At 38.9% G+C, this 14,254-nt stretch overlaps 1 protein-coding gene across 5 annotated transcripts in view; it reads right to left on the bottom strand.

The window, feature by feature from the left end:
- Positions 1-14,254, bottom strand: part of MTUS1 (microtubule associated scaffold protein 1) — a 142,701-nt gene that overhangs the window by 21,350 nt on the left and 107,097 nt on the right. For 4 of the 5 annotated variants that reach the window (XM_058525073.1, XM_058525071.1, XM_058525072.1 and 1 more), the window contains 2 exons: positions 11,301-11,515; positions 3,462-3,528 (listed from right to left, as the gene is read on the bottom strand). In XM_058525073.1, the coding sequence (XP_058381056.1) occupies positions 3,462-3,528; positions 11,301-11,515 (282 nt within the window). Of the gene's footprint in view, positions 1-3,461; positions 3,529-4,571; positions 4,664-11,300; positions 11,516-14,254 lie in introns of those variants that run through there. The other variant, XM_058525075.1, reaches the window with a different exon arrangement.

The raw sequence follows: 14,254 nt of genomic DNA, 5'->3' as shown, positions 1-14,254 counted from the left end.
AGTTTTAATTTTCACACATTGTTCTTAAATAAAAAGGAACTTTAAAACCTCAAATGCCCATAAATATTTATCAATTACTCATGAAAATGGAAAGCATATTATATAAATATGTTTTCATAGGAAGCAGGAATCTCTGCAGTTAAGGATTTACTGTCTGAAGACAACAGGAAAACACAAGATATATATGCATGAAGGTGAAGTATCAAGGACTCACTGGAGTGAGGGAAGCTTCATGCTTTTGTCCTGAGGAGACGGAGAGGGGGTTTTTGACGAGTTTTTGCGGAAGCAAATGGTGAGTCATTCCACGAAGGGCGTGTGGCTCAGATGGCAGAGACACGCAGGCTGAGCACTGGAGCTAAGCTGGGATCACTTGGCAGTAGAGGACACTTGTCAGAGTATGAGAGGGACAACCATGGGAAAGTCAATCAATGGAAGGGACAATTGGAGGCAGTTAGATTCTGAAGGTCAACAGTGCCGACTCTACTTGGGTTTAGTGCTGCTGAGTTTATGAGCTGTACGTCATTCTTTGCAGGTCTTAGTAGTTTGGGAACCTTGCCTCAAATTTCATAGAGAAGCTAAAGAAAAATTACCCAATGGGAGAGTGACACCAACGACGCCCTACTATTTTGGAGCAAAAAGGTGGATACTTAGATGATGGTGCTGGTTGCAGCTCTCTTTTCTTGAGTTGCCTGTGATGGACCAGGCACTGGGCCAGTTTCTTCGTGTATATTACCATTTTATTCAAGCTCCATAACAAGCCAGCAAACTACATATTAACTTCATATCACCGTGAGGAAATTATACTCAGAGAAGTTAGGTAACTTCTAACTAAGAGTAGATCGACAAAAACCTAGACTATGGACTCCAAACCCCAAGCACTTCTACCGCATCAGGAGGGGATCCATCACGCCTCCCTTCCATTTGAGTCTGAAGAGAAAAACAGCCTGTCCCAAGGGATTTCCAATAATAGTTAGTCTAATCACAATTCCTTTCTGCAGTATAGTCTATGCCCTTACAAAACAGCAAATGTGGTTACTACACAGCTGTAAACTGCATGTATCTTAATACTATTTAACACTTGGTGCTAGACGCTTTACAGTGTGTTACTTCATGTAATACCTCATGTTATCTCATGTAATCCTTACATGTACAAGTGTTACAGTTATTACATTTACAACTGTTACACACAGTTGTAAACTGCACGCATCTTAATACTCTTTAACAGTAGTTAACACTTGGTGCTAGACGCTTTACAATGTCTTACCTCATTAATACCTCATGACCACCCTTGAGGCAGACAATTATTACTGCCATTTTACAGAGAATGAAATTGGGACAGAAGACATGTAATGTGGCTTGCCCTAGGTCACCCAGCTACCAAAGAGTTGAACCTGGATAGTGCGACAACACAGTCTAACCACTGTGTACCACTGCCTCAAATTTTAAAACCGAGTTTTAAACTTTGCTATGTAAACTTATTTTTTTCCATCTCAGCTCATGTGACAAACAAGCAAACTGGCAGCTTTGAGAGCATTCTTGGAGTTTCATCAGAAGAACTATTTGAAAGCTTCTCTTCTTTCCCTTACAGAACCAAAACCCTTCCCAAAATGCTTTATGCTGTTAGTAGAGAAATTCCACCCTATTCAACAGCAATAATGACACATTCCCTAAGGGTCTAACCTCGGGTCACCGAATGATATGGACAGGCCAACCAGTGCATCCTGACGCTCTGATAGCAGCAGTAAAAGCACACCAGGGCACACTCTCCTTATCACAGATGGAAAGGTGAGAGTGAATACAAACTGTTACAGCTACTTCCTGTCAGGCTACGTGACTACCTGGAGGAGCTAAGAACTCGTGTCCCAACTTAAATCACCTAATTGTGCTATCCACTGAAAGGTAAAAAGAGGATCCCTCATTCAGGCAGAGTGAATGAGACCAGTGTTCCATTGGTGTCTCTGCCTCGTCTTGGGTAGAGTCTGAAATGTGAACCCCCAGGTAGGCTCATCTCCACCTCCACTGGGTTATAATGAACTCTGAAACACACAAAGAAGACCTCTTTCCTGATCATCTAACTCTATATCCATTCCATTATTTAAGGCACAGACAAAAGCAAATTAAGTTGGTCATTTGGGTAATCAAAAGGGCAGCAGTCAAGTGAAGTGACACAGCAGAAAGCCTTAGAAGTCTCTGAGAGCTGGGCCGTTTCTCAGCCATGGTTTCCTTCAACTGCTTTCCTAAAACTCTCAAGTCTTTGGTGTCCTGAAGTTCCATCTGTCTTAAAATTACTTTTCCATAAAGAGTTCTTCATTGCCACAGCCTAAAACAAGGTCAGGAGAAAATGACGTCCCGGCTAGGGATTAAGAATCTGGAGGGTCACCCAGGAGTTTGGCACTGCCTCCCAATGGGAGATGAAAAGAGAAGAGGAATGGAGAGAGAAGTCACCGCCACCTGATCTTTGCCATGGGGAAAAAAACTTATGAGTGTTCAAGATCAGCAAATTATATTGCCAACGCTTAAACTCTGGTCTTGTCCAAAGAAAAATGAGCAGTGTCTCCTAGAACTAGATGAACACAATTTTTGCCTCTGGCTGCTGCCTTTGCATTATTTCTACACATATCTACACACACTTTAAGTGGAGACTGTTAGCATACATAGAACACTGCAAAGGGCAAGGAAGTCAGCCTTTCAGTGAACAACTCCAGACCTGGCTGAAGCTGGAGCAGGAGGCTGATTCTCTAGGGTTGAGGTGCCCACAGCAGATGGGGGGGACCCCAAGGCAGTCAGTTCCCTCCAACACCGTAGCTGAGGTAGGAAGAGGAGTACCGTCTCTGTTGCATGAATCCTGAGGACTCTTCCAGGAGAGATAAGAACTAGAGTTTTGCCTGGGAACAGCAGTGCTGAGTGGTGAGTGCTAGAGACACGCGAGTCACACGGCTTCCTGTGGAAGTGGGTCCTTATTCACCAGCAGCCCCAAACTGTAAGATTAGCACAGAGTGTGCCTTCTTCAGACAGGCTACTCCTATACACAGCATCCTTGTAACTTCATACTCACTGCTCACAAACCACCCCAAGGAAGTGTAATATAATTACTGTTATCAGAGAGGGAATTTTCTCACCATTCTTTAATATGAAAAGTGGTTCAGAAAAAATTATGATGGAATTATTTGACAGGAATCCACACAATTACAGAAGTCATTCTGTCCCTCTCTTCAGGAAGAGAAATGTTTTGGTCATCAGAAACTCTGCTAGGCTTAGTCAGTGCAGTGCCAGGAATTCTGTGAACTTGAGGTCAAGCTGCCAAGATTCAAAAGCAAGGTCGATAGTAAGTGTTTGCACAGATAGCAGAGCAGGACAGCGAACAACTGCCAGCATGCAACTCCAGCCACAATTCAGATAGGAAAACCAAATTTTCCCCTTCTCCCCTCGTCCCGTAAAACTTAACAAAAAAAAGCTCTTACCTAGCTCTCCCCGGAGGTTAACAAGTTCTTGAGATAGGGTTTTGTGTTGTTTCAGTGCTTCCTCCCGCTGCGGAAAACACACATCAAGTTACTCATGTTTTCAAGAGGGTCCCTTTCAATAAGGCACACATTTGTTATCACCAAGAACACGAGCCTCAGAATCAATTGAGAAGCCAAGATATGAATCATTTAGGCTAACAGTTTGTGTTGTTAAAAAACACAGATGTCCCTTAGTTGTTAAGGAAATTCACGTTTCAAAAATCTGTATTTTCTCAGGTCCTTGTGAAACTCTCATTTGAGGTACTGAATGGCCCATTTAAAAATATTTACTTTGAGCCATGCTTCATTGCTGATCCACAGAATCTTTCAGCTAATGCATACTGTACTTAAGATGTAATGCATTCTCCTCCTCCAAGGGCAATAAAGGCCTAATCAGTTTAAGATAAATATTTAATGTCCTAAACATATGCACTCATATGTACTTTGTCCTATATTTGCAAATAAAGTTTTGTGACAAGGCCAATCTTTTACTTCTAAAAGGAAGACTCAAAGTTGTAGTGTTACAAAGCTATGGCAAAAAAAAAAAACAAAAAATAAAACCCATCCTTTAAAGACAAGATTAAATTAATTTTACTCAGCTACACATTATTTTCTAAGGAGTATTATATTTTGGATCAGTGATAATTCTAAGTAGATGTTAGAGAAATGAATCAGAGAAAACCAGGCAGCTGTTTCAGTATTAAAAAAGCAATTACCCTTCTTGCAAGAAAAGAGCAATTTCCAAGTTACCAGCAACTCATAGCAATCACACATAACCACACACTTACACAAACACAGTAATTAGATACAGTTTCTGAAAAGGCAGATTCCTTACCACCAGGGTGTAAGTAAGGAAAAGGCAGAATTCAAAGCTCTCTGAAAATGCCCTCACTAGGATCAGCCAAGAGGAGCTCCCGCCGCATCTTGATCACGGTATTGCAGAGATCATGGGACTGGCCTTTGCAGGCAAGAGTTGCTTGTCATTCAAAGCATTTCCCCCTAATTCCAGACAACCTCTGCCTTAGTCCCTGACATTCTTCCAGAAAAGCGCTATAAACAAATACTAATTACCCTTGTTGCTGCACATGGAGAATAGAGGCACATTTTGCTGCTGGAGCAGCCCATTTTCCAGCTTCTGTCTCCAACTACCCCCACCCCCGCACTGTCCAAGAAGTGCACAGGTGGCCACGCCACCCACCAGTCAGGTCTGTCTACATTCAAAGCTCTATCAGGAGGAGCGCCATTGGTCCTCGGTTAGCCTTACTTCACGTCCTGCAGGTTACCGTATGCCTCCGACGCCTCTCTCCTCACAGAAGCTGATGCGGCAGCTTCTGCCTTTGGCACAGGCAGCCTGCGATTACTTAAAGCCACAGCCCTTCATTTATGAAAAACGAGAGCCAGACGTTAGACTGATCGATGGCCACTTACTTAAATATCAGCTAGTACAGTGGAAAGAAAAACTGACCTTCTCTGCATGGATAATGGAGTTATTTTTAGGTTTGTGAGCCTTTTTTATTCCCTTCTCTAATTGAGGTCATTAAATTATCACATTTACTAATAGAAAAGGGAAACTTGTACTCCAAAACCTGTAGATTAAATGAGCTTATGAACTAGGTGAAGAACAATCAAGTATGCATGTTGGGACTTAGAATTTAAAATAACATTATAAAATCAATGGTGTTTCCCCACAAAATTTAATTTGAAAGCTTAGAACACAGTCCACTGGTGTTTTAAGAAAGAGTGTGACATGCTGATTTGAGAGTTGGAGATCAGATATATTTTATAGCTTTTACTTTTTACTTTGTAGTGTTCTCTCACTAAAGAGCTAAGGAAGTTAACAACACACTGGCACTGTCATATAGACAGCTAATAGTGACTAGAATTTAAGAAACACTTTGAGTACATTTTGGCCTTAATGATATTCTAAATGCTTGATCTTTAAAAGGCAGGATTAAGTTGTTCCAAAATTACAAATCCGTGAATACAGGTTTTTAAAATGAACAAATAATGGGTTTTCTAATGTAGAAATTAAAGTTTGAGAAAAATCAACCCAGATAAAATTGGAAAAGTCAAATAAAAATACATATAATATATACTTCTCTTAAGTTCATAAATTTAAGTCTTAATTTTGTTTGCTTAGTAGTCCAGTTCAAGTAAGGATCAGCAAGTTTTGTTACTCAAGTGGCAAGGAAACCAAAAGATAGCTTTACTAGATACCTACAAGTTATCCTGTAACACATCAGTCAGCTTGCTTAAAATTCACTCTTTCCCATGGTAGCTAAGTTGCTAATAGAAGGAAAAGCTGGCAAGAAGTTAAATCGCTTTCCAAATTTCCATAAGTTAGTTGGTATATAATTTCCAGGATTAATTTTGCAAAACTTTTGCTTCCTATCAAAAATATATACTAAGTGATCTTTTTGCTTCTTAAAGGGATTTTTAGGACAAGCAATTTCAGGACGCATGTGGACATTTCTCCCAACTCTACTATACTCAACCTTCCTGTCCTCAGTGTCCAGAAGCCATCGATGTCTTCCAACCTCTGCCAATCCCAGTAACAGTGACAGGAAAACCGTGAGGTCATCTTTGACTCTTCTTGATCTAAATGGGTTGTGCCAAAGTCAGTTCTTCCTTCCTAACGGGTCTTGAATTCATCACATTTTTTCTATTAGTGCTACCTCCACCCTGGTCCTGATCCTCACCTACCCATTCCTGGACTATCGAAAGCATCCCTGCACATGACCTTGCAGAGGGCTGCTAGGTTATTATTCCATATTCTTTGTACATATATACGCCCTTGCTCAAAAAGCCTCTTCCATTGAGTGCATAAAAAAATAAACTTCACCCTAGTTCCATGAACCTCAATCATCCTGACTCCTTTTCTGTCATGCTCGCCATGTCATGTCCCACCTCCACAATCTAGAATGCCTGGTCTTCTTTACTGACCTATTATATCAACCTTCAGGGAATGCTAAATGTCAATCATACACACCATCCCCTTCCCCCAAATGTCTAGACAGGACATCTATCCTTCTGAATTGGTTGGCAAGTTATTACTCTGTACCAGTTAACCAAGCACCATTCCAGACACTGGGAAAAATATGAAAGAAATTTAAGACATGGTTTCTGCCTTCAAGAAGCTTGGGACCTAGACAGGACTAAAACATCCAGGCCCAATTCTCTGGTCATCACTCAAGGCAGATGACCTCATCTGAGGGGAAGCAGTACAGAATAATGCAAAAACCAAGGGCTTTAAATATGATCTCATGTGAAATGCCGACCAGTGCCCATATCCTAACAGACACATACTAAGTGTTAGTTTCTGCCTGACTCTCCCTGGTAGCTAGCCCTTTAAGATACTTACCCTTTATCTGTAGATGATAAAATGTGTTTTTGTCACTTAGATACCGATTGCCTGTTTCTTTTTATTTAGCTGCTCCTTTATCAGTGTTTCTGTGTTAGAGGATAAGCTCTTTATAGTTCAGATAACAACTTTATTTAATTCTCCTTGTGTTGTAACAAGCAGAATTCCATATAATGTGAAAAAAAAAAGGGGAGGTGGGAATCTAGATAGAAAAATGCTTTTATACTCATGCATTAAATATATGAAGTGCTCCAAGAAAAAAACAGATTCACCATAATTTAATTAGGAGTCCCCAGGATGCAGGCACTTAGTCTCTGGCTGTCGTCCCATCAGTGGGCCTGAATTTGCTAACAGCTGAAGAGCATAAACAGCACAGGGGATTTTGCAGAAAGAGCCACGTCAGAGGGCTCAGATGTGTGCTCTCTCTGACCTCCCCTCTACCCATACAATGAATCATGTCCACTTTTTTCTTCTGAAACATTTTCACTTATAGTAGCCTGAAGTGCCATTCAAAATTCATCTTTGTTAAGGTGCTACTTTAGGTTAGATTCCACTTGCAAAAACAGAATTGGAGGAACAGTGAATATTTAGTCAGAGGTTGGGGGTGACCTGGGTCCTGTTCAGGCTTACCTAGAAACTCACCCATAGGCCCTTTTATGAGGAAATTGGGATTACTACCATCAACACTGTCCTTCACTTTGGCTGTCTGTACAGAATACTGTACAACTATGCAAAGATACATCAAGAATTAGAACAAACTAAAACTAACACTAGAGAAATAGAAAGTGTGGTATTAGTTTCTAGATTCATGAGACATTTATTAGAACTTCTGCCATGTAATGAATTACGTCTGCCACTAAAGCGGAAAAGTTGTAGTTATTAAATAGACTTGCAAGAAAAGGTTAAGTGATGGATCCAGGATTACCTATAATCAACCATTTTTACCCATAATCTAATGCTCCAAAACCATTTAGAAAAAGTCAGCAATAACAAGATATATATGTATATATAGATCAATCTACATATCTATCTATCAAACAATCACTTCTGTAATAGGTATGAGAGAACCAAAGTGTTAACAAAAAAATTGTTTAAGAAATTGTTTAACTTTTTCCCTGGTTATGTCTTTCCTTTCCAACTGTTTTATCACAGTGCCCTGTACACATTAGGCGACCGGTAAATATTTGCTGATTGATTACAAAGAGCTGGAAAGGAGCAAAGAACATTTACATAAAGACTTTATATCTTTATATCATCTTACATCTGGGATACCATTCTCTCTATTCATCCATTTGGTCGTCCAGATATACACTCTGTGTCTACTGTGTATGAGGCACTGCCATAGCTGCTGGGGTGGTTTCCTAAGAAAGAACTAGACACAGATTCTGCTCTGAGTTTTGCTTAAAAAGCAAGAACAAGCACTAAATGGTTACCTGTAAGGTAGAGGGTGACAGAGAAATATAAGTGCTCCTAGAATCCAGAGGGTAGATAGAACATAGAGCTAGAAGAACAGGGAAGTCTTTATAAAAGAGGGAGTTTTTGAGCTGAATTTTTAGAAATTCAGTGGAGTCACAATTACCTGGGCATTAGGACCTAACTTAAGCGTAAGATGAAATTCACATACAGTAAAAGTATCCCTGAAACTCATTAAGAGTTTGCCCTGCTGTGGACTGATAAAGCATCTCTCAGAATGTTCAATCCCGTGAGGTTTTTCCTCTAGCGTTGAATCTAGTCTTTCTCCAATTGAGCACCTGATCAAGCATTTGGCTTGTGTTTAGGGGCCAGGTTGTATGGGAGGGAAGTATCTTTAAATGCTAGGATCACATGGAGTGTGGAAGGTTCGTGCCACACGAGATATTTAGGGACTGGGAATACAGCTGAAGCAAAGACTCCTGTCTTTCATCTCACATGCACTCTTGGGCCTTTGCTCACTGAGGGAGCATGGAAAGCAGGACTGCCTGATCTATTTAATTTGCATATTTTACTTTGGTTGTTTGTATAATAAATCCACATAAATTAAATGCAGGTAGTGATGTGATGCTACTATAAGAAAGATCTGAACAAGTAGGTATTAGGGAGAAAGGCAGTAGCCCACTAATAGTATTTGAACAAAGGATAAAAAAGTACAGGAAGTTTATAGGGGATTTTGAGTTCATAGTGTCCTAGACCTGGGTTCTCGTCTTACTAGCTGTCTGATGAGAGTCAAGTCACTTAACAGCTCTATGCCTCAATTTTCTCATTTGTAAATTCCAACTTGTGATTTTGGAGAAGACTTAATAAAGTAAGAATGTCTGGTACTTAGTATATATTCGACAAATGTTAAATCCGTCTTGCTTCTCCTCTGCCTCCCTCATCATATAGCTGGAACATACAGGCACCGAGGGTAAGGTTAAAGAGGGCATTTGGCGCCAAATTATAGAGAGTCTTATATTCCAAGTTATGTACCAGAGTCATCCAAAAGAAATATATTATGACGCATGTATGTAATTTTAATTTCCTAGTGGCTACATTTTTAAAAGGTTTAAAAGATTCAATTTTAATATTTTATTTTACCCAGTATATCCAAAATATTATTTCAACATATAGACAATAGAAAAATTATGGAGATATTTTATATCCTTTTTTCATATTGTCTTCAAAGTCCACGTGTATTTTACACTCACTGACTCTCTCTAATAAGCTGACTACACTTCCAGCGCTCAGAAGCTTCATAAGGCTAGTGGCTACCCAAGTGGACAGATCAGCTATAGAAAATGGAGAACCACAGGGCCTATCCCTGTGGCCGAGTCATTAAAGTTCTGCACGTTCCGCTTCAGCGGCCCAGGTTCTCGGGTTCAGATCCCAGACGCAGACCCACTCTACTCACCAGCCAGACTGTGGCGGTGTCCCACATATAAAGTAGAGGAAGACTGGCACAGATGTTAGCTCAGGGCTAATCTTCCTCAAGCGAAAAAAAAAAATCGAGGAAGATTGGCAGTGGATGTTAGTTCAGGGTGAATCTTCCTCAACAAAAAAAAGAAAAAAAGAAAGAAAAAAGAAAATGGAGAAACACAGAAGGTTTTAATCTGAGTGGAAGGCTTTGGAAAGATGAATCTGTTAGCAGTGCTTGGATGGATTATAGGGGAGACACTGCAAGCCTGAAGACTGGTTAAGAAGTTATTATCATCATCTAGTGGACAGTTATCCAGGGTCTGAACAAGATTGGCATCAGTAGGAATGGAAAAGAGGGGACAAAGGGGAAAAATACTGTGGGAGGAGAATTCACAGGACTTGATGATTGAGTTCATGTGGGAGAAAAAGGAGAGAAAAGAGTTGAACATGGGGTTGTTAGGCCAGATATAGTAAAACTAAATAGATAAACTAGTTGTTCCCTACATCTGATATTACATGGCTTCCAATTTAGCTTACTTGGTTATATAAACCAACTCTCAAATTCCTTCCTTATGTATTAAACAAAAATACTGTATAGTACTGTAATTAAAAAACTAGGTAAATGTCTCCGTCTTCCTCTCCAGAAAAACATATTTGGACAAAGCTATAAAATGTTCATCAAATATCGATCTAAACTGTCTACCAGCTTGGTAGCTCATCCAAGGCACAGACCCAGTCTCATTCACCTCTGTATCCCCCACCCCAGACAGCAATCCCATCACAGTAGCCTCTGCAGGGAATGAATATACAGGTTTGTTGGATTGAACTGAACTTCAGAACAAGTAAACTGAATAGTTTTCTTCTTGAGATGTCATGTATGCCCATCTTTAAAACCATGATTAAAAAATATCTAAAGAGCTCAAGTTATATTCTCACTCCTGTTTCCCCATAGATAACTGCAGTTTCCGTTGCTATGCCAGTAGCACATGTTCATAGAAACTCCGTTCTCTCAATGAGTTTTAACCAGCTCCTGAATGAATATCCTTGTAGAATATCAGCGAAGAGTAAGTAAGCAAAGAAAATCTGTTTTAAGTTTGTTGTACCACAAACTTTTCTAGAGAGTCCCCAGACCGATACTGGGATTTACCTCAGAAATTTCTTTGACCCATAAATAACTCATAAATATCATCAACCTAATTTTCCAAAGCATTAAACTAAGTGTGATGCAGAAAGCTGCACACAGACAAAAATTAAGTTTGAAAACATTAATGCTAATATAGTCTAGAGGTGTATAGAGGTATAACAGGCAATTATCTTTTCTTTGTCGTTGGTCTAAGAGACTCTAGAGGGGAAAAGGAAGTACTAAGAAATGTTTCAATCCCAAATTTCCAGAGAGTGACTCAGGTATCAAGTGAGCTGACAAAAGCTTATTAGATGAATTCTATTCGATCTTGCCAATCATTAACGTAAAGATATTCACAAGACAAGAGCATGAGCATTGCCCGCCACTCCCCCCACCCCGTCCCCCACCTCAGTGAGAAGACCGTTCAGAGGATACACATCCTTACCTCAGACAGTAGGTGCTGAATCACAACTGTTAATGCTTCAAACTTGGTATTACCACAGGAAAGAAGCTGCCTGAGCTGCAGAATAAACCCACTTTGGTTTTCACATTTTGTTTTATACCGAGCCAACTCAAGTGTTTTCTCAGAGGACAGCACATCTGGAGACGTCTGTGTCTGGATACATAAACTTCTGGGATTCTTTTGCCTGCCCTTTTCAACTGCAAAAGGAATTAACATAGGTAGTAAAATATGTGATTTTAATTTTTATAATCACTACCATCTGGGTTCAAAAACAACTAGACAAGCCACAGAAATGCATTTAAGTTCTGTTTACATAAGGAACACATATGGATGAGAACAGGAATTAGTCAAATAGTTTGATGTTTGGAATTCATAAACACAGACAATGGCTTTAATTCTGACTTTAGAAGATTTACGTGGGGCAGAGAATTATGTACGTGAAACCAACAGGTTTAGCAACACCAGAAGATGAAAACCGTGTGCAAAATAATGTTGATTTCATAGTTTCTAATTTTCTAGGTACAGATGGTACAGAAACTCCTCTTGACAAGTACTCCGACTGTATTCTGATCACATATGCTGAGAGAAAAACACAAATGATTGGATTTTAAATGGCTTTCCCTCCTCCTACACATTTTCTACAAACTCCCCATTCTTTCCCTGCTGATGGCCTGGTCGTTACAAAGATTTATACTGCAGATGAGTCATTTCCTAATCTCTAATAAATCATCGTGTACATTGAAAATCTACACACATTTTGCTCCTTATCATGAAGTTCATTGCTAAGAGTATTAGATTCCTGACTATACTATTCCGTTTTCTATCAAACACAACCTTTGTTGTTTTTCCCCCCTTCAAGTAGTAGTAACAGCTTAAATATTTTTTTTAAAGCACAGGCTAATACATACTCTAGATCCAAGTAAGATGCCATGCTAAGTGACTGACTATTCACCTTCTGTGAATTACTCAATTTTATTTTATTTTATTTATTTTTTTAATAATTTTTTCTTTCTTTCTTTCTTTTTCCCCAAAGCCCCAGTAGATAGTTGTATGTCGTAGTTGCACATCCTTCTAGTTGCTGTATGTGGGACACGGCCTCAGCATGGCCGGAGAAGCGCTGCGTCGGTGCGCGCCCGGGAGCCGAACCCGGGCCACCAGCAGCGGAGTGCGCGCACTTAACCACCAAGCCACGGGGCCGGCCCACTCAATTTTATTTTAAATGAAAATCCGTTCAGTTTTGGAACCATTCCAGATGTCTCAGTCACTTTAAATATCAAACAGAATTGGAAAAACAGGAAACAAGCTGCTTAGCTTCTTGAAATAAGCAGGCCAAATAATCAAAACAAATCTAAATCTGAAAAAACTAAGATAAGTTTCCTTATTCTCACACGCATTCCCTGTGGCATCCACATTCTGTGGTAACCAACAAACCTCAGGCAATTTTATAAATAGTAATTATTTTCTCTAATTTTTCAGGAGGAGGAAAACTACGGTGATTTCTTGAAGGAAAATAAACAAAGAAACCTTAGCATTCATGTTCCAAGAACCAATGGTAAAATATACTTGATATATTCTTTAAGTAAAAAAACGGAGAAAAGGCTCTCATTTTCTGTGGTTGCTTTCCACGGTCAAACAACTTCTATTTGTATTAATACTTGATAATTCTCAGTTCTAAAATGACTAAAATATCTATTGTATTTTAAAAATACTTAAAGAGAAGGAGAAAGTATTTATCCAATAGTCTTTACTAGTCATGATTAAGAGTTATTTAGCAATAAATGGCCACTTCCAAAGCAGAGAGAGAAGGTAACCAAGTTTATAGTCACAATAGTAAAGTCGCGAAGGGAGAACGACTTTACAGAGTCACATATTAATGACAAATAATCTAAATATTTTACAATTTGTCAAAATATCTGAGATTAGTATTTTTATTTTGTCATTTCCTAAAATGTTCTTAGAAATTATATTGTCATATAACATATAATAACTATAGAGTGTTTTATTGTTCATAATGTTTTCACTGTCCCTCTCTTTGATCCTCCCAATAACCCTCAACAGGGAAGGTGAGGCTCAAGGATGCGGAGGGCCTTGCCCACGCGTAGACAGCTTCTATGGGACGGACTCCAAGTCAGAACCCAGGCCTCTCGAGCCAAGTCTCTACTGTTCCCATCCATTTTGGAAAGTAGAAATGGGGTGGAGACATAATATATTACATAACTGAAAATAAACATTTATGCAATAATCTTAACCAAATAATACGTCCAAGCCCACTAGCTGATAACTCTTCATTTCAATAAATGTACATATAAACATCTATGTTTTAAGTGTTTTATATAATTTTATACAAATAAACAGAACAGCAAAACATCTTTTAACTCTTTGACCATCTAGAATTTACTACACCATATGTAGACATAAGTTCATTCTCCTGGCTGATATTATTGTTACCTGTCCTACCAATACTTATTGATATATTCATTTATTTATTGATACATCACTTCATCGTTTCTTGAATCCTTAACAATGTTTGATTGTCTTTCTAGAATTTCCAGGCTAATCAATTTTATTATTTAATATAATATCAGAGTTTTAAAACTGTTAGGTTATAATTATTTACAAAACCTGAGAGGTGAATCTTTTACATTAACATTTTCGGAGAAAACAGTCTTTAAGATTCTTGACTACTTAGTCTTTCAGATGAATTTTAGTATTAAACTGGTCAGGTTCTAATAAGTTATTTCATAAGGAAATAAATCTAAATTAACTTATTAAACACTGTTTTTCACACAGGTTCAGAATACAGGTACTCCTTTTATAGTACTAAATTTCATATTTTCCCTCAAACGATCTCTTATACCAAAGTCAAGCAATAACTAAGTATTTATGTTTGTAAATGTATGTTTTCTTTGTAAACTAAATTTTTTTCACTGTATTAC

The sequence above is a fragment of the Diceros bicornis genome, chromosome 29, assembly GCF_020826845.1.
Source record: "Diceros bicornis minor isolate mBicDic1 chromosome 29, mDicBic1.mat.cur, whole genome shotgun sequence".
Classification (NCBI taxonomy): domain Eukaryota; kingdom Metazoa; phylum Chordata; class Mammalia; order Perissodactyla; family Rhinocerotidae; genus Diceros; species Diceros bicornis.
The sequence above is the reverse complement of the archived record's forward strand: the minus strand, read 5'-3'. Positions and strand labels throughout refer to the sequence as shown.